The following is a 21,772-nucleotide window of genomic DNA, read 5'->3' on the forward strand; positions in this document are numbered from 1 at the left end:
TCCTTACGATCGTAGCCAGTATACAAGCATTTCACGTCACTATATTCATATAGGAGCTTTTGACGAATCCGACCGCTGCCATTTGTGCAACAGTTTATTTCCGCGTAGCAGTCCAATATCAGCGTGTGGTACATGTAGCCACCTATTACACGACTTTCGTAGATACTTAATCGAAACGGGAGATAGGCCGTACACCAACGCGCAATCGACTGTGATTATTGAGTTCAAATTTGAGTTTGGCTACTTAAAAAATCTATACATTTAAAGTTTGAAATTTTTAACACATTAAGAATTAATTAAATTACAATAATAAAATTTTTAATTTTTTATGCATTTTTGTACTGATAATAATACTTTTTCACTGCATTGTCCGCCATTTTGGATCGTCCATTTTGAATTTCTGAATTTTCGAGTTTAAATTCCAATTCAGCAACTCAAAAAACTTATTTGGGTCATGTTCTGTCATTTTATTTTCGCTAATCAACCCCATAACATTGACAAAAGAGTTCTAGTCTTAAGGAGATCCTAAAAATGATTAGTCATATATTGGAGACAGCACTTACACACAGACGATTACGTGTCATTGGGCGCGTTCAGCGGACTCAACAGTTGAGTGAGTGCTCACTGTTATTGGTGTGTATTTTTTAATTCATCCAATCAGAATTTTAGATCTGGAAGAATACACCAATAATAGCGAGCGCTTACTCAACTATTGAGTCCGCTGAATGCTGCTGATTGGTTTTGCTCTTACTTCCTCATTAGATCCAAATATGGAAGCCAATCATATTCAAGAATTTTACAACAATTGCAAAACTGCTTTTTCTGCTGAACGCAGCCATTAACACATCACTACATCAATATCTCACTCACGCTACATATACATAAATTTTTATCGTAATTATGTTTTAATTAGACATCTAAATCCAATATTAAGAATTCCACGCTGTTTTTTCATGCAAATTACTTGCCTGTGGACTACTATTTTGTAATTACAGATCGCATAGCTTTTATATGAAGTAAATGTTGTCACGATGTGCAACAACATGACAGCTTTACAGCGCTATATTGGACTAAAAAATGCTAAAGTAAAACTCAATTTTGAAATTTTGAGACATTTTCAGTATTGATTCTACGTCATAGGCATGCGTTAATGTTAAATTATAATTTTGAAAAAGGGTTTTCGTAATCTGTGAATGATAAAAAGAGTATTTGCAATACAAAAGTTATATGATTTAAAAATAATTAAGAAATGATGAAGGACAATTCAGAGTTAAATCATAAAAATAAAAAATAATAAAACGATAAATATGTAATAAAAGCTTAAAATACATCACATACACAATCCACTTAAAATTAAAATAAATTTACTTAAACGCTTGTGAAAGATAAATTTACTAAAAAATTGAATTGAAATTTATTAATATTTAATTTATTTTATATGACTTATTGTTAGTCGGTAATACAGACGACGTTAGAATCTCTTTAAAACAAAAAAATCAATCAAAAACATGCCGGTCCTCAGAAAATTAAAGAATTTTTCACATTTTCAAGAATTGCTATTCATAGAATTAGTGAAAAACGTCTCAAGAATAATAAAACGTCAGGCGAATAATTGGGAGGTTGCATTATGTATAAAATTGTAAGAAACTTTCAAGGCTTTTAGGAGAGAAATACGATTCCAAAAATTAAAGATTTTTCAATTCGTGAAAATTAAGAGTTTTTCTACGAAGAAAAAGTTGATAAAGTCACCAGAAAAATGTAATCAATAAGAAGATTATGTGTTTGAAATTCTGTATTTAAAATTGTAAGAATAAAAATAGATTTTTCAAATTATTCAATTTTTGAAATTTACATTTAAAAGATTAATAAAGGTCTTATAAAAGCAAAATGTTAATCTTTAATAATTTATGGTTACATCAATTATATGGATATATCAATTATATGTATATTCCAAGAGAAAAAAATAACATCACAGAATATTGCATATAAATTTGTTTATTATTATCTGTATAATATATTTGAAACAATATCATTCTACAACATTGCATAAAAATATACAAAGACATGAAAAAATGTCTTGACTCATTCGATAAAACATGTTCATGAATAATTGTCTAGCGTTGCATCGCTGTTACCAAAAACAAAATGGTTGGATATGTCGATTGTAGTTTGTAATTTAACTGATGTTGAATTAAAGCGAGAATATTATGTAAATCGTACAATACACTTCATAAATATTTTACGCACAATTCAAATTTAGCCATAGGTAAACACATTGTGTTTTAATTTCAGATTAATATTTATAACAGAAATAGGTGTCACAAGTATTAATAAGCAAAACATTGTCTCTGTATTAGCAAATTAGCAATGTTGTTTAGAAAACAGACTTTTCAGACCAATTAAAAAAAAATTAAAAATTACAGCAATCGAAAATAAATCAACTTTCGCGTATATATAATATATATATATATATATGTGTTTCTTATGCAATGAAAGAAAATTACCGTGTTTCGTCAATTTTTTTTAGAATGCGCTGCACAAGAAGCGTTAATTTAATAATTAAACAAAGAAATGAAGACACGTCGAGAATGTGTGTCTCGACTATATCATAAACATGTTTAGAGAGTACGTAGGCCAGAAATAAAATTCGATTTAAAACTTATGAAATTTGTTCTATCGATTAACAAAGGATCCATTTCGTGCACATTTGGGTTGAATGAATTAGAAAATCTTTTGGCGAAATTTTAGCCGCTTTCTCGTACGAACGCGCAATTACTATTTTCTTTTGAGATCATTGATCGAAGGATAACAACGATAATTATAATATTAGTATTAATTAATAATATATAATGATAATTATATTATAATTATATAATTATATTACTTAATAATAATAATAGTAATAAAAATAACTATTCGTAAAATATCCTTTTTACCAGGAAAGATATACCTATAAATTATTTACATGTTTTCCAAGCGTGTATGATTCTCAATCTCCTCTTCTTTTCTTTTTTTTTTTTACATTACGTATCATTAAGATAATTTACTATTACTCATCACGATAGCAACATAAATAATAATGTAACACTATTATTTACAAACTCGCTTACTTTTGTCTCACTCTCTCGCTCGCATGCACTCTTTCTTTATATCACTCTTTCTTCTCTCTCTTTATTGCTGCCTCGCTGAATCGCGCGCGTTGCATGCGAATCTAGTTTGATGACCGACGATGCACCTCTCTCGACCGCGAACGCGTGATGATCGTGGAATTCTTTGTTAACACTTTCCCAAGAAAATTACAAAAAGATTCACTTAGGCTCATATTTATCAATGTAAAACTTAATTAATTTTAATGTTTAACTCTTTAATACGTATGAAGTTTTTCCGGTCCTTTACTACAACGATATAATAGTTACATAATTTAAGTTATATAATTCATTAAGTAATTCTTAAATATACTTTGATATCTTTAGAAAATGTTTATAAAGTAATATGTTATAAAAAAAGAAAGGAATAGAAACCACCATTTAGCTAAGCCATGCTCTTATTTTAAAGAAAAGAAATGCGAAAGACACAAATGACCCAATCGTGTGTGTACTAAGGATTAATTTATTCCATCTCTTTCTAATTCTTAGAACTAGAAGATAAAAAGTATCGAATCAAACCGAGATTAAAATATTAACTTAGTAATTTATATTGATAGAAATGAGCTCGTTCATCCTTGTTGTGAACAGAAATCGAATATTTATAGCTGTTAGATCGGAGAAGTGTTAAAATCGATTGACGTTTACCTCGTTGCACTTTGCAACGAGGATGTATGCTTTCTTTTATTCATTATCAAGCGTCAACAATGTACACGTATCACACAAATCGTCGCGCGCGATAATAGTGGCGGCATCGCTCCCGCGCCGCGAAGGCGATCCGGAGCGAAAGGAGAGGAGCTTCCGCGAAAGATCAGCGCGAAATCTTTCGTAGCTTCCTGAGGTATACACATATACACGGAGGACTTTACGAGGACAGATAATTTTATAATTCGAAGAGCGCATCGTATTCTCCTGACGAAATGCCGCGTGCCTCGATTCTCGAGGACAGTGCATCGCGATCTGCCTCTCGCCCTGATCCTGGCCCTTCGAAAGCGATCCGCTCTTTCAACCGTCTCACTTCTTCTGAACGCGTCCGAGATAAGCTCGCACGAGGTCGTCGATCATCGCAACATGACGCCGAAAAGGAGACCGTTCGGCCGGTCCGTTTCGCGTCGCTTTTCGTATTACATGTTTTCTATCTACTTTTTTTTTTCCCTGCGTCTATGTTATTTACAGTGACGAAGGAAAAGAAACCGACGCGTCATCGTCGTGGTCTCTTCATCACTTTTCTCCTCCGTTTTTGTTTTATATATATATGTATATCAAAACCATTTTCGCGTAGAAATACTGATCCCACTAAATGTCCCTCGCGGTGGTTAATTGATATCTAAATTTTCGACTGACTATTGTCTTAGGCTCAGTTTCACCGATGTAAAATTAACTTCAATCTCGGCTCAATTTACTCTTTATCTTATTCTAATTCCGAGCAACAGAAAAAGATAAACCGAGACTGAAGTTTATCTTACATTGATGGAACTGATCTCAGTGTACGACAATCTTTCCTCGTTTTCAGGTTGCCTCCGTCGTCGTTTCCCGCGAGAAAAAGAAAAGGAGACTGCGAGGGAAAAAAAGGCTTTCCAACGAGGGTGAATGCCGAACAATCCGCTTGTATAATATTAAACTTCGGTCATGAGGCATGAACACGCGTATTATTTAATGCATTTGTTTAAACGTTTATTTTCAAGAACGAAGGTTCCGCAATAACATCCCTCGTTCGTGTCGCGTTACCTGGTGTCCTATTACGTCGCGAAAGGTCAACGATAATTGATGCCGAGTTTCACAATAGAATTTGCACGAGCGGCTCGAGCCCGTCATCACGTCGAGAATTGCGAGCCGCGAGAAAACGTATGAGTGTGACGTCGGCCAGTGGATCGTTGCTCTGCTTGCGCTTTACTTTGGATCGATCAAAGCTCGTGCAAAATTTAGCTCGTGCAAAACGTCCGCAGCAAATTTGAATGAACGAACGAACGGTGATCGCATGCTCCTAAACGATTAATCGCTAACGACTTCCGGGGAACATTTCTCGAGAAACGATCTTTGAACGTGCTTCGGATATCCGTCGACATTAATTTAACTCCGGGAGAATCCGGGATATTCCCGAAGTGTATTGGCGTAATTAACAGGACAAGATCAAACAGATGCGAACAGGTGATAATTATCAGCTGCGTTCAGGGTACATATTATAAACTTGTTCAAAATGGATTTCGATCGGAATTACTTCGTTTTTCTTTTTTAGAGAAAACACAATAGAGAGGGGAGGAATAATCAAATAAATGGGATTCATTCCGAACATTCCATAATAAGTAGAAAAAAAGCAGCTTTGCTACTGTTGTAAATATGATTAGTTGACCTTAATTTCTCACTCAATTCAAATGTATAAATTAATCCATATTACTAAATTTTAATAAATTTGTATTAATTATTTGTTCGCACAGTATTAATTAAATATTTATTAAATGTAAACATACATTTGATACAAGAATTATTAATTTGATTTAACTATCATTTCTTTCATTAAAAATATTTATTCACTGTAAGTAACTTTTAATTAACTATTGTAAAAAATATTAAATTTAGTAAATCTTTTTTCACGGTATATAATAGTTCCAAAGTCATTTTTTAGTCGATTGACGCAGCCAATGAAATTCGTCTCGGAGCAGCGATTACAACGACGAAACGCATTTTGAGGAACGTAAAATCGAATAACCACGCCGACGCGCAAACCAATTCTTATCGCGATCCTAATTCCGTGAGAAGCCGAAATAGCGAATTGACATTTTCGGGGTACACGATACCTCTTGGCTATATCTCTCTCTACCGTCGCTGTCGCCACCCTTGTAATCCTTATTCTTCATCGCGGCGGTGCGGCGGCGGTGCGGCGGCGGTGCGGCGGCGGTGCGGCGGCGGCGCGGCGCCGACAGTTCCTACCCCCTTGCTCCCATTCTCAGTCTGCTCGTTTTCTCTCCCTCACGGTGATATTGATCCTCCTATCGCGAGGCCCACCCACGAGCAGCGATGTTAGACTGCCATTCGACCTAGTGTAGAATCGTAACGCAGATGAAGACACGCGGGAGGCGACCAAAACCTCCGTTTCGCTCGAGGATTTTCATTGGAAAACAAAAGAAATGTGAAATAAACTTCAATATAAAATAATACAGAATAACTCTGATTCAGTCGGGATAACTTTGGTCTACATTTTGAAAAATACCTAAATAGCAGGCATGTTTAAAATCAAAACATAAGATATTAAATTATCTTTACTCGTTTTTAAGATGTCTTATTTCCCGATTTTAATATGTGTACTGTTTGGACATTATCAAAATTTGGATCGAAGTTACTCTGATTCCAACTCAAAGTTATTCCACTTTGCAACAGCTTTTTTTTTTTAAAGGAAACATACCATATATGGCTGGTAAACGATAATCCCGATTCCAGGTAGATCAGAGATTCTTGTGGAGGAATAGTAACACGTTATATCAGGAAAAAGATAAATAAAGCGGGGTGCGCGGAAAGTCTCACGTTGCACGCCGATCGCGAAACGCTCGCGTTATTGACGGCAGGATAAAACGTGCCGGATAACGCACATTAATTTTCGGACGGATCGATACGACACGCGATAAGCCGCCGATGGTTTATCGTCCCTGGTATTTTCCGCGTGACGAAACGGATCGAATTTATCTCGTACGGTTGATGACGAATTTCCGATAACGCGTCAGCAACGCGTTATACCGACGACGGAGATTTTGGAAAAGTTCAAAAGTTCTAAGTGAAGAATAATATATCTTGTAGGAACTCAACGCTTTTATTAATAACAATTCAACATGAAATTTATTCTATATACGAAATGCCCGTATTATATAATGTTTCTTTAATAAATATTTATAAATAATACGAGATGTATATATATATATATATACACACATGCGTCCCCAATCAAGGCCATCCTCAAGAAGTTTAACACGTTGCAACCTTCGTCTCAATTATGTCGTACTTTTTCACGATCAACTGTCAACAGTACGAAAAGTTAACGTTTCGACGATGCAAATATGTCTCGATATACTTGTCTGTCTGCGCGTACGTGCACGTGATTCCTTTTTGTGCGTAACAATCTCGAGCGTATAATGTCGATACTGTGTAGCTAGTTTTCTCTAACAGGTCGGTAATAAACGGCTCAAATTTTTTTTTGTTAGGCACTGCTTTCTTCTCCGCAATTTGTTTGGAAAAAAGAGACAACGATCCACTGTGACAATCGATATCACGCACTTTTGCACTTTCTCTCTCTCTCTCTCTCTCTCTCTCTCTCTCTCTCTCTCTCTCTACTCTCTCTCTCTCTCTCTCTCTCTCTCTCTCTCTCTCTCTCTCTTTTTCTCTCTCGGTTGGTCCCTAATGCTCTTCCCTATAACAATGCGCAGTTTCGCCTCCTCGCAGTTCTCTTTTCCCTCCCCCTTCTCCTCTTGCTCGCGTGAATAAATCAATGTAATTTGATTTTTGTCAAGATTTTCTCAAAGATTTCACAAAGGTATTGACGTGAGAATCAGCCTCTGATCTTCTTCTTCTTCTTCCTTTCCTATCTTTTTTTTTTTTAGATTATGTTTTATGGCCCCAATATTTTATAAGAGAGATAGTGTTACCCCACCCGATTGAAATTTAAAAAATGATTATTATTATTATTATCTTCTAATCCACTTGGCGCGGGACTTGCTAGTTTCTAGCGGAGTCGCGACAAGCGATAATAAAATCCGATCGGAAGTCTTCGTGCACACTTTCGGCGAACGGTCGAGGATGTGCTTTCTGCGTATGTATATAGTATAAGCGCGGGATTCAATATATCTGCTTTACTCTTATATTATAACATTAATATTTCTTTCTGTGTTTGTTTTTTTTTTAAACAGTACTTTTGATTAGACGAACCACAGATCGCTATTCCTTTTTTGTTATCTATGGAATGTATCGCTATTTGGAAGAATAATCGCAGATTCCTTTTCTCTCTTTCTCTCCTTCTCTTCCTCTCTTGTAGCATCGAACTACATAGTGACCTATTAATTATAACATTAACAGTTCCACATATACGAATGATACAAAACGCAAACTTTAGGATTTTGTTCATTATTTTCATGCTCTTAAGAATCTTCAAAATAAAGCCCAAGATGTTACTGTTTGATAAAATAAGAAAAAGAAAAGAACGGTGAATATTTCGACGATACACTCCGCGCAAATTCCCGAGAAACAATTGCGCCTTTAGAAAATACAAGTAGTTCGCCGCGTCGAAAATGGAATCTACCTCACCGTAAATATTTGTGTGCAGCTTCGACATAACGCGACACAGCACATTCGGTATTAAAACTTAATAAATATATGTACCAATTAACAAATGTGCCCTGTCGCTGAAACATTCATTTTCACGTCTTTTACACTACATACTCCCTCTCAGTCGCGCATAATTTTTTCATGCACGCATTTCCACCTGCATATTACGTCGTCATTAATCACTATTATCTCATAATATTTATCTATATATTTTTAATTCCTTACTCTTATCTAATCGACTAAACTGTGCGGTCGTAACGCTTCGAATTTCTTCTAGTTTTCAATATATATTTACAATGAAGGACCATTTTATCTTGTATTAGTGCTAACAATGCAGTTTAGGAAGAAATTTTGTTCAATCCTTCTTACTGTAAAAATCTCTGATGTATGGATCGATCAGATCAGCGCGCGATTTTGCGTCACGCGTCACAAACTCATAAAATTCAATGTTTGATAATTGACTTGCTGTGATAATTGTAAATATGCCGTTAATGGCATAATTAAATACGCTACCCTCTAATCGTTACGTTACTACATTATTATTTCCATAATAATGTAATAATATAACGATATAGTATTACGTCAATGTGATATAATGATATAATATAATCGTTACATTGTTACATCATTACTCTTATAAAGTATTAACGCCCGGCCAGGCTCGCCTGTCCAGAAATCTTGGACGTTTTGCAACGACGAGCCGGCGCAAGGTAACCAGTTTTTTTTTCGACCGAATAAGTTCAGTCGAGAAACTCTAATCGTGGCCTCCTTATCAATATGAATATCTCTATCTATTTGCGCGAATTTTCAACGTGAAAAATCAAGAGAGAGGAGAATCGTTTTGCGGAATGCCCGTCGAAGTCATCGCAGTTGTCGAAGTCGTCGACGCGAGCACTCGGAAATTTATCGATCGTTCTCGATATAGCCAAGCATGGGCGAACTTGAAAAGAAAATAGGAACCGCGTCCTCCTGGCTTTGCTTCGCTTTTTCTCAAAATGCCCGAAAACGATAGAACGATTTCCACGAACGATTTCTCTTGATATCCCACGCTACCATATCTCCAGAGCTAAAACTCCCTCGCCCTTCGGCGGTTATTATTACAAAATTAAATTTTACTAAAATGTGATTGCCTAAAAGAATAGTCCGGCGGCCGCTGAAGCGGTGACCGAGAATGCACTACGACCGGTTGTGGAACTGTCGCACCGGTGGGTAACCATCGTTATTCGCAATTGTCATTGAATATAACAAATACCTGCATATCATCAATCTGTGCTCGTTTCTTTAACATCAAACTCAAAAGAGTCAGTCCTCTATTATAGTATTATTATTTCCATCAATCGTTCTTTTTAGAACTCTTAATAAGTTTCACTCGAATCGAACATCTCGTTTATAGACACTACTTTTTTGCAATTAAAAATCAAAGATTCGAAAAAGATATTCGTCGGGTCGATGTTCTCATCCAAATTGTACTGACGAGACAATCGATGTTTGATACAATGAGGGAAAACACGATAGGAAGAAGATCAATACGTGGACGAAGTGAAATTCGTCGATACCGTTGCGTTAAGTATACACTTTAAGGGGTCAGTTTCACTCATTTGACATTGTAGTAAAATGGGCATACCGCCAGGCACCGACATCTAAACCGACCATACCGTATGGTTCTATTACAGAATATCGAGATTAAAACCGGCCGTAGAATCGAGAGAATTAAGCAGCTCTTGAGCACTGAAGTTCGACGTGTCTCCCGTAGGAAGATTTTCCAAGAATTCGAGGGTAAAGTCAGGGGCCGTTACGGACGGATCCGTAGTTGTGGCTGGTGGTGGTGGTTGAGTATGCTGCTGCGGTGGCGGTAGACTACGTACTCCAGGACTGCCTGCGCCATACTGTTGATGCGGATGCAAGGGAGAACCTGAACATACAATTTATCGAGTCTAATTAAATGTGTCGAACGTTGCTACAAATATTCGTGACACAAAACATAGAGCAGATAAGTCCCATTGGTAAAATCCATTATTTTCACTTGTAATGTTTTTACGAGAGCAAAAAACTTGAATAATTTTTCTCATTCAAACACACTGTCAAGAATTTTTTAAATTAAGGCCCGATTATATCAATGTTACTTTAATGAGACTTAACGTTCTCTCCTTCTTCTTCGTATCTTCCGATTTTAAAAAGAGAGAGAAAAAGAGAGTTTTAAGCCTCGCACACAAACTACACACAAGCAATCGGACATAAGAAAAATGCATCGTTTTAGTTAACAAACCTTGAATAATGTGACATGAGAAATATAATCGATTAAAATAGAAATTTGACTAATTTTGCAGTTACAAGAAAGATTTTAACTAATTTTTGAACAAAATGTTCGCCATTTTTATTCAATACGACTGATGAATATATAACTGTATTTACAACAATAGTTTAACTTCTTTCAGGGTTTCAATGCAAATTTTTTTATATTTTTCGATACAACTGCATTTTTTTTATGATTGTAGCTGTTTTTATAAATGTTATCCACATAATTCTATAGGGAAATTCTGTTTAATTTATATGATTAATAATTATAAGTTACGCTTGAGCTTGTCGTAACATCTTTGTTTTCAGTGTATATCTCGCGGCTCATTCATCAGTAATGACTCACCGGTCCCAGTAACGTTGACTGAATTTACAGACGTTGTCTGTGACATCTGCATCTGCAACGACATCTGATTGTTATTCTGCTGCATAGCCAGCGTTTGTTGTTGATGCTGTTGCGTCAACAGCTGTTGCATTTGCGTGCTGTTGGACATCCCTGAACCAGCTATGCCGCCGTTTTGTGAACGAATTAATTGTTGATGTTGCATCTGTGCCGCAGTCATTTGCATTGTGCTGCCCGCGCCGCCCATACCGAAAGCACCTGCGAAAAATCATGCGATTTAATAAAATCTCGCAATTTCAATTCAAATTTTCACAAATAATAGCAAATAAAATTTGCGAGACGTGCTTAATTCTCTATGAATATGATTTGCATTTATGGGTTTATATCCAAACAAAACGCGGCGACACGCACATTTGTCATCTCCGACGAAAATGAGGACATCGTTCGAGAGAACAAATAACGAATTAACGCGAAATAAGTTCTGACATCAGCAACTGATTCGCAATTTTTCTAATGAATGCAATAGTACGTCCGGATGTTTTCCAGCAAGAGATAAACGACACAGTATAACACAGTGAATTACGTCCTTGCTGTTTGCCAATTAAACAAAGATGAAATGTTCACTGTGTTATGCTGTGTTTCTCATTGGAAAGCGCATCATATCTGTTTCTCCTTCTCTCTCCCTCTCTCCCTCCATCCCTCTCTCTCACACCTTGGTGACTTTGCTGGTTGAATTGCGAGCGCATTTGCGCTTGAAAGCCCTGCTGTTGTTGCATCAAAACTGCATGTCGCCATTGGTCCTGCTGCGCGCCGCGACCCGCTATGCTGTTTCCAAGGCCGTCCGGAGGTCCAACGCTGACGTTGGGCGGCCGTTGATTGTTGGTTCTCGGGTAGCCTAGCCGTTGATGCATCTGATGCATATTGCCGATGGCAGCCATCCCACCGCCGCCCATGTACATATTACCGCCGGCCGCGTGTAACGCCTGCTGCTGCTGTTGTTGCGCCATTTGCGGCCTCATCATCGGACCTGCGAAAAACATCCACACGTGCCATAATGCAGAGCGTCGTCTAACGTTGCTACTACTGCTGCCGCTGTTACTTAAATGCGAAAGCACGTAAACAACAAATTATGTGACAGTACGAATGCATTATATTAATATTAAATTCAACCGAATTGATATTGTAAATCGCGATGACGTCATGGTACCGGATCATCAAATTCGAGAACGTGAAATTTTAAGGGAGAGCAGTGCTCAGCGCGAAAATCTGCAGATTTCCTTCCGTTTAGATAGAATCTCGGGAAAACCGGCGTCGACTCGATCGATAGGAGGTCTTGTAGAGGCTAGGATATATAAGGATAGTTTCGACTCCCTCTCTCCGTCACCTCGCCGCCACCTTTTGCCAATTCTGTCTCTCTTCCTCTTGGAGCGAATCCAGCGGAACGTCAGCATCGCGTTTACGCTTGGTCGAATTCTTTCTACGCTGATATTCAACGTGTTACCCGCGCCAAGATGTTGAATAACGGTGAACATGAAGTATCGAGCACATAAAATATCTATTTACTATCACACAATGGATTTTGTATAATATTAATAGTATTTTTTCGCGAAACTATCCCAGTTTTCGTACTGCTCCACTACTTCAAAAGTGAGACAACTCAAAAAATTAAGTTTTCCAAAAAAGAGAAAAAACTATTCTTCCATTTTGACAAAAAATTAATGACTAATCAAATAATATCAGCAAGAAAGATATAATTCTAACATCAAATACCAGTTTCATTTCGCAGCCCTTAAAAGATCATCTTTTTTGAGTTGTGACAATTTCGATTATTTGATAGGGTAATGTTCATCACTTATGATAATAACTCGAAAATCACGTTTTGAGTTGTGCCACTTTTGAAATAAAGAAGTGATATATTGTGAAATGTAAACATTAAACTATAGAAAATAAGCAAACAGGGTTGGTAAGATTTTTTTCGAGCTTACCCGACGGTGGCATAGGTTGTTGCGTAACTCTGCGCATGGGTCCAGTATTTGCAAACCTCGCTTGCTGACCCATACCGATACTAGCATGCATCATCTGTGCCTGGGCTGCGGCCTTATATTCGGGTGGTGGCGGCCTTACACTTCCCATTCCACCTGCCATATGTTGTTGTTGCTGCATTACCTGCAAATTAGAAACATACAAATATCAGAAAATAGAACAGTATACAGAGGCAGAACGCTTTAATATTAATTTAACTGAACGTTTTAGAAGAGAGATGTATTAAAATCGTGTATCATATATTTTCCTGCATTTCTAAAGTCGAAGACGGACACATTCACGTGTTCCCTTTTCGGTGAAAAAGTCATCTCACTTCGAAAGGTAAGACTTCGAATTCGAAGTTGTCTCCGGCGACCGGCATCGATTTGAAAATCGGCGAGTGCTGAAAATTGCAATGTGTGCGATGTTAAGATCGCCTCGTCGCGGTTTCCATCGGTCTTTTGCGGAGCCTCGACAAAGCGAGAGAGCAGAAGGGCGTTGCACGCCTAATCGCAGGTTGTTGCTCGGTCGAGAGTGGAAAGAGACGCCGGCCGGTGCGACGAACGAGAGGAGGTGAGCGGAGAAGAGTGGTGCGAGAGCAGGAGAGCGAAAGGGTGAACGTATCCGACGCAGCGGCGGCGGCGAGAAAAGCGAGACGAGCGGCGAGCTGCATTCTGGCCGCCACGCCGATTCTAGCATCGCGATTGCCGCCGCTTTGTATTGTCGTGTGCTTTCCTCGCAGCCGCGTAATATCTGCAAGCGGGAAACACAAACTCGAATGCTCTTGCACAGTGAGATCGCCGCATCGTCATCATCGATCCTCGCACAACGACGCATCTAATACGGTCGCGATATATCACCTGATTGCAAGAATCAAAGGAGAAGAAAGTGCATAGATTTAAGAATTTAACTATATACATTGTAGATATATAGATGTAAAAATAATTGTGTTTAGGAGAGGACGTTAGACCGATTGCTAGAATATTAAAACTTTTCATAGTATTGTCATCAATTGTTTAAGCGTTTTACATATTTCACGATTCAACAAAATTATATTTTTAGATCTAATAAAGTTATATCTAATAATAGTCATGAGAGTATTATACATATATCTATAACTAAAATTCTTAACACTTCAGCAAAACTCTACGAATCGTAGGAGAAAGATTCGAAGAAGATATAATTTAAAACTTGTGCCACAGTATACGAATAAACAATAAGTTCATATTTTCCCAAAAATCACATTAATAATTGTCTCTCGCGCGTATGATAAAATCGCACAATCAACAACACGGTGATTACAATATTCACTAATCAGCAAGGCTAGTATTATTTTACTCACCCCCCTCCCCCCTCCCAAAAAAAAACTCGGGGAGTAAAATAATACCAGTCCTTCTGAACAGTTAGACAATTTTAATTTTGATTTGTTTCGTTCTGATTTGTATTGAATTCGAATTTTTAATTCGCAATCGCTCCAACGCGTAACATAACACATATGCTTAAAGCCGTAATCACACTAGCGATTGCGCGATTGTGATTGACGATTGAGGATTATTTCTCAATCAATCGGAGCAAAGCAGTCACCGATTGCTTTGTTCCGATTGGTTGAGAAATAATCTTCAATCGTCAAATCACAATTGCGCAATCGCTAGGGTGATTACGGCTTAAAAGAGTTTGAGAACTTTAAGCCGGTATTCATAGTCAATTCTTATATTCAAGATCGTCTTAACTTAAGTACAATCTTAAGATGTCACGAACCAATCAGAGGGCCGTATTCGCGTCTTAAGACATTATACTTAAAACAGTGTTCAAATAAGAACCGACTATGAATACCGGCTACCAAAAAAGTATTTTGTTTCTTCTTATTCTTTTCGTCATCGATTCTATTTGTGCGAATTTCATAATTTTGCAAAAAGCTATCGAGATATTCAATTATCTCGATTCGCATTTCGGTAGATACTGTATATAACGAGAATGGGAATGGGTTTCTGCAACTGTTACGAGAGCTCTGGTAATTCCTAGAACTCATAGACATTGCACCATGATGTTGTTCTGTGCACGTTAACTATCCTAATGGATCGGAATGGATACGGGGCCGATCATCCCGTCAATTCCAATATCATCGCGAGGCCGCGAGCAAGCGCTAATCTAGATCGCTACACGTTGCGTGTAAGTCCGGAAAGAGAACACAGATCCGCAAATGCAATAAAAATATCAGTCTATTATTTTTGATGCTTTCTGTTTTGCGTATGAAAGATTCCAACTCCAACTCTCGTGTTCATAACTTCGATTGTACTTACGCGAAACATTAGTAGAATTTAAATAATTCCAAGAAATATAATTTTAATTATAAATCGATAAATATTACAACATCATGTGCTGTAACAACAAAAATTATCATTTTTAATATTGCTTGTAGAAAAAGAATTTTCAGATAAACTGTAAGGTAATAAATATGTATTGGATAAACAAGAGTAAAAGAATAAGAGAGTATATAAAAGAGTAAGACCATGAGCTGAAATTTACCGAAAAGTGGAACAACCCTAAAACATAAAGAAGGCAGAAGAAAAAATGTATTTTAAAAGAGAGAGAGAGAGAGAGAGAATATACTTTTATATTTTTCTACAATCAGTTGTGTTACATCTAAATTATATTTTAAAATATAACAAATTTTATAATTCGCGCGCAAAATATTGAAATTTATCTTCTGGAAAATTTTGTTTTCCGAGTTGTTGTAGCAAATGAGCGATATGTAGAAGTATACTGATAATAAGAACTATGGTCCAAGGTGAAGCGATTCAACCGCAAGAATTATGCTTCTTCAATTCATTGAGACCGTTCGTTCTGTCTGCTGTTAATCAATTACATGCGTATATATGCAAAAATGTGTTTTGAAAGAAAGCAATCGATTCGTTGCATGCTAATATTGGCCGAGCACTCCTCATTCGAGATAAAATCATTGGGCTGGCTGCGCGTCGTTCTGGATGATACACCGCTTTATCGCCGCTCAAGCTTATCCCCGACTGAACAGGATGACTAACCAATTGCGCGAAACGTACAATTAGTAACTGGAGCACGAGCGTCGTCGTCTTTGGTACCTTAGCATTATCGAGATAACAATCGGGCCGCTGCAGACTGAGTCATTCGCCGATGCGACGGCCACGCAAGCAAATGCTACGGGATCTCGATGAGTAGCTCTGTGTACGCAATTTTGCAATTGCCAGTGTTGCGCTTGTATAATATAATAAAATTTATGTAGATACAGATCAGATAAATTACACGTAAACATATCTTAGATAAGATAATTTTATTTCAAATTTAGATAAAAGGTGCAATTATAAAGCGTTATAGATAATTTTAAGATAATATCACTTTAAAGCAAAACCATTTATAAAATATAGATATAATACATTTTTATCATCTAAATCTTTATTTTTTTTTAATTAGAGTTTCTCTAACGTAAATATTTGACGGATGATTTCTGTATGATAGGGGAGAATGCGGGAATGCGGCGTACCTAAGGAAAAGTGGAATATTTACTATGAAAAATGTTTTAAACACAATAAAAGAAAGGATAAAATTTAAACTGAATATCACGCTTGTCACTCTCACTGTATGATAGATTTAATAATATTTTCACCGCGTAATACACGAAATTATTTCATTTTAGAAAAAGTTTATATGCATCGTACTACTCCATCATGTAATGCAGTGCATTACAGTTTTTATATTAAAAGATTATTAATACCGTTTTCTGATTTTGTGTTAAATTTTGTTCATAAAGAGTATGCCATAAAAAAAACTCCATTTTGAGAGCATAATCGCATAAAGCTTGTTATGTAAAGCAAAAAAAACATTGATCTGACCTCAAAATATAATTTTAAAATGTTATATTTTTGTCTCATTATTTTCCGAACGTGAATGTCTGACGACGAAATATGAAAGGGAATAACAATAATTTTCCAGCAAGAGAGAGAGAGAGAATACTTACTTTGATAGCAGCATTTACCCGCCACATTGCCCGCGCGCATTTTTTTTGTGTTATTTAATTATTACAATTAAATACACTATTATAAATACAAAAAAAATAAAACTTGAAAGATTAAAATTTTCAAATGTCATAAATTGTTTTACAAAGCAACAAAATTATACAGATTATACATGTTTGAACCACAAATCTTACAAAAAAAAGGTGTATTAAACTAACTTTAGTTGAAAGTATATCAAAATAAATAACTCGATAAAAATAAAAAAATTATTTGTTAATCCTAAAATTTGTATACATCCTAGTTGAATATAATTAAATAACATTAATTTTTGAAGTGTAGCATATCGGATAATGCAAATTGTTACAATATAAATGCGTCGTATTGCCCACTGCACTGTATTCTCTCAATCACTCTTACGTATAATACATGCACATTGCACATATCTGGACAACAGATATGTGCAATGTGCATGTATTATACGTAAGAGTGATTGAGAGAATACAGTGCAGTAAGCAATACGACGCATTTATATTGTAACAATTTTAACATTCTATTGGCGCCGATATAATGGCGAGATATAATTGAAAAAAAAAATTTGATATTATGGGTAAAAAGTAAGAATCTAATTCTTTAGATTTAGATTTTAAATATATAAAATTATTTCGATATTGAAAGTACTTTTTTTTTTTAAATAGGCGAAACATTATCGAGTCACATATATCAAGTCAGTGCTCAGAATTACATATCTTGGATAGTACTGATTTAACAATTTTAAACATAAACATCTGGTTTATAAAAAAGGAGATGTTTAAAAGTCTTATACTGAGAAAAATACATATTAAATTTAATATACATTAAGATAATTTGAAAAAAAATAACACTCTTTTTACCTAAAATAAAGATAGGAAATAATACCTTATTTTAATAATTTAGATTAGATATTATAATATCTTATTAATCACCTCAAAAATAATAAAATAAAGCCATTTCTTTATTAAAAAAATTATCTAGATAATTTTATGTATATAATAACAATTAACACTGACAATTACTAAATTGACTTCCCGGTGACGCGTCTCTAATCGCACAATCATCGTTATTTTTGCAATAACCAATAAAAATGAATTAGATCGCGCGATACGAATGCAATAAAAAATTACTTTATCTAATTTGAATCAATTTAAAAGTTTAAGAATGACTTCTCTATATATATCAGATTCTGGATGTACTGTGATCGAAGAGTTCGATTGAAAGTCTTTACGATAGAACATTAAAGAGTCGTTAAAAAAAAGGTCTTCTATGAAATTCTCTTTAAGGAAGGATAATCCCCAATTTTCTTCTCGTTAGAAAATATTTAAATGAAAGAAAAAAAATCAGAAAGAATATATGCGTGCAATCAGAGGAAATGATATAATAGTGTCAAAATACATGTAAGTGACAACATATACAGTTTTTATGTGTTAAATTAATACATATAGTTGAATAAATTATTTTGTAATTATTGCGATTATATAAAACAGTTTATTCGGTTACGTACATTAATTCTACATAATATAAAGCTTGTATAGTTATCATCTATACTACCGCTATGTTTTTCTCTGAGTGTGAAGAGACCGATAAACTACATTGCGCGTCGCTTACTGCGATAAACCTTTGCGTGCGGAATAAGCGTGGTAAATTACACGTTTAACGTCATCAAGAGTTTGTCGCCTTTAAAACCGACGAGGCGAAGAACCATCACGAACAAAAGCGTACGTATCGACGACGCTTAATCTCGCGCGAAGTAATCGCTGAGAACGCTAATTTGCCGATCCTGCCTTCCCTCGATATCACGGGCTCTCCCACAGGAAACTCCGTGGAACGCGAAGCAAAAACTTTTTCGTCCATTGTTCCCCGTCTCGGAGAAAGCCCGCGTGTCCCCCGTCGCGCTCACGCTATTTGTCCTATTTGTGTCGTTTCTTTCAACACGACGACGGGGCAGAAGTTGCAAAAGAGCAGTACCTGTTGCATACGGACGTCGCGGGCTCTCTTCTGTCTCTCTCTTTCTCCTTCTCTTCCTTTCTCGCCGGATACGAGCTTAATGTCTCGGATAATGTGCCATCGCGCTGCGATCTCGCGATTATCTTACCTGCATAGACGATCGTCACAACGAAAGCTTTCGCCTCGGAGGACGATATCGGTTATCGGTGTAACGGTTCGAGAATTGCGATTCTTGAGCGCGAACGATATCGGATGAAGGTGTGAGAGCGCATGGAAGACGATAATAATCGTATAAAGATAAACGTTGCACGTATGATCGTTACTACAACGTATAGAGAGCAATTCGGTACGAACGAAAATCGAACGCGTGTAATTTACATATATCTATCATGAAAATAATTTCGTATCTATGTTACGTATAAAAATGCGGATGGAGGTCATTTGCATCGATTGCGAAATTGCTCGGACATCGCACGTGTCACTATCAACCACGCGCACTATAGACAGCACAGAAACTTGCAGCAATTAACGTTATTGCAATATTGATAAAGCATTGCAATGTTGCTAAAATAATTTGAGTTGTATGTACTCAAAAAATTAAAGAAAAAATTGGCTGGATATGGTATAATATTTTTAATTTGGGGTGCAACAGCCAATCTTTTTCTTTCAATGTAGAAAAACGTTCCATACATCTCGAGATACGCAATGTAAAACGTTCGAACAAAAATTTGTTGTGAAAGACAATCAGTAGGTTGCTTACCTGTTGCGCGCGCATCAATTGCTGCTGCTGTTGAAGAAGCTTCGCGTGCTGATGTTGATCGACCTGGCCCGGCGGCACCTGCTGCGGATGGCCTCGCGCCCCTGGGCCGGCGGCACCCGGCTGTGGCATTCCGCCGGCGGCCGCGGCCGTCGCTCGCTGTCTTAGGCTCTGTTGAGTGAAATTGATGGTTTGGGACTGCGAGACCGAGCAGTAGGCGTCGGCCTGATTAGCCGATGGCCCGGCCTGATTCTGTGTTTGTTGCTGATTGAAGTACATGCCCTGCTGCGCCGCGACGGACACGACCGGTTTCAATTCGCTCGTGACCTGTAAATGTTGGCCCGCCGACACCTGTAACAAAACAAAACCGCAGATATGTATTTTGCACTGCAGTTCGTCTATCTCGCACAGATCATGGGAATCAAGTTTACGTTAATGATCCTCAAATAAAAAATTGGCCACCGTCGTAAAATATCACGAATATGGCAGACCGAACTACAATTTTTACTGCTACACAATGTAAATAATTAAAATATGTTATGTAGTTTTATCAAAATATGATAGAACTATTGGCATAAAAAATATATGACTATGAATATAACTAGAGTATAATTGTAAAGTATCATATATAAAAAATCACATATGTATATTAAAAAACTTTCAATATAGAATAGGACAGATATTCAGTCTGTCTTAAGTGTCGTCCTGAATATAGCGGATCAATCTTTAACCTAAGGTTTTCCGGCCTGCGCGTAATAAAAATAAAAATAAAATATAAATTTAATAATTCTTACGCATCGGCGTTTGCTTATTATGTCAGACTGCGCATTCACACTTAACAGTAGGAATAATGGGGTTGGCAAAAATCCAGTTTAAAAAAAATCCATTTTTGGGGGGTTTTATGAGTTTTTGTGGATTTTTGTTCTAGGACTCTAGTACAGTCATCTATTGTTTTAAAAGCATAGTATCTGTTCGACAAAAACATAACCTCAAAAAGTTATTAAACAAATACTACGAAGCTTTAGGACTAGGATTTTATTAATATCATATACGTGAGTTTCGAAGCTGCAGCATCTATTCTGTATAATTACCATGGATAATATTAATAACAAAACTAACAAAAGAGGTAATGGACGAGGGGCTATTTCTGGAACTAATAATGGTGGTGGTCGAAGAAAATGTCAAGAATAGGACCATATTATTGAAAAGCGTTGCAAATATTGTTACATTCAAATTACTTCCGGAAAAGTGAAAATAGAACGGATTAAATCACATTTGAAAAAAAGTGTCAAAATTATTTACGACAAAAAATATCTAATATTAGTAATACTGAAAGTGATGAACATGAATTAGAAATTATTAATAGCGCTGATAGCGGTATTAATAACAACATTGTATCTGGCTCAGCTGATATATGTAGTAACCTAGTAACAACGATCATTATAACGTAAATGATGCAGAAGACGTCACAGATGCAACGTCTTCTACATCAACAATATACAGATATTAATTACTAAAAATCTAGGTTTTTGTAATTTGTACTTTGGTTTTTGTACAAAAACCCAGTGGGTTTTTATAAACTGGATTTTTCTGTGCCAACCCTGATAATGGATTGAATTATATGATATATCGATCTCGTTTATTAGCAAAAAATTAATTATTAATTTTGTTATGAGATTATTAGTTATCTTCGCGTCATGAGTTTTTTATAGATCAGTTGAACTGTCGGTTATTCGTAAAAATAAAAGAAACTCGTAGGGAATTGATGTTTCTTGTAAATATCAGGGAATGGAAGTAACTCGTTACTTGTAACGAAGTTACAGTTACAAGTTACTTTTTTGGTAACTTTACTGGTAACTGCGTTACTTTCTTTTTTTGGTAACTGTAACGGTAACGAGTTACATTTTTTGGGTAACGGTAACGAAATTTACAGTTA

At 36.2% G+C, this 21,772-nt stretch overlaps 1 protein-coding gene across 1 annotated transcript in view; it reads right to left on the reverse strand.

Moving 5' to 3' along the window:
- Positions 1 to 9,986: 9,986 nt before the first annotated feature.
- The window catches only part of mam (neurogenic protein mastermind), a 97,195-nt gene continuing 85,409 nt past the window's right edge, over positions 9,987 to 21,772 (reverse strand). Inside the window, exons 3-7 of the mRNA XM_018546340.1 lie at positions 19,840 to 20,187; positions 13,074 to 13,254; positions 11,801 to 12,115; positions 11,092 to 11,346; positions 9,987 to 10,362 (exon numbers count right to left, since the gene is read on the reverse strand). Of these exons, the coding sequence (XP_018401842.1) occupies positions 10,118 to 10,362; positions 11,092 to 11,346; positions 11,801 to 12,115; positions 13,074 to 13,254; positions 19,840 to 20,187 (1,344 nt within the window). The 3' untranslated portion in view covers positions 9,987 to 10,117. The remainder of the gene's footprint in view (positions 10,363 to 11,091; positions 11,347 to 11,800; positions 12,116 to 13,073; positions 13,255 to 19,839; positions 20,188 to 21,772) is intronic.

Source organism: Cyphomyrmex costatus, unplaced genomic scaffold (genome assembly GCF_001594065.2).
Source record: "Cyphomyrmex costatus isolate MS0001 unplaced genomic scaffold, Ccosl1.0 scaffold546, whole genome shotgun sequence".
NCBI lineage: Eukaryota > Metazoa > Arthropoda > Insecta > Hymenoptera > Formicidae > Cyphomyrmex > Cyphomyrmex costatus.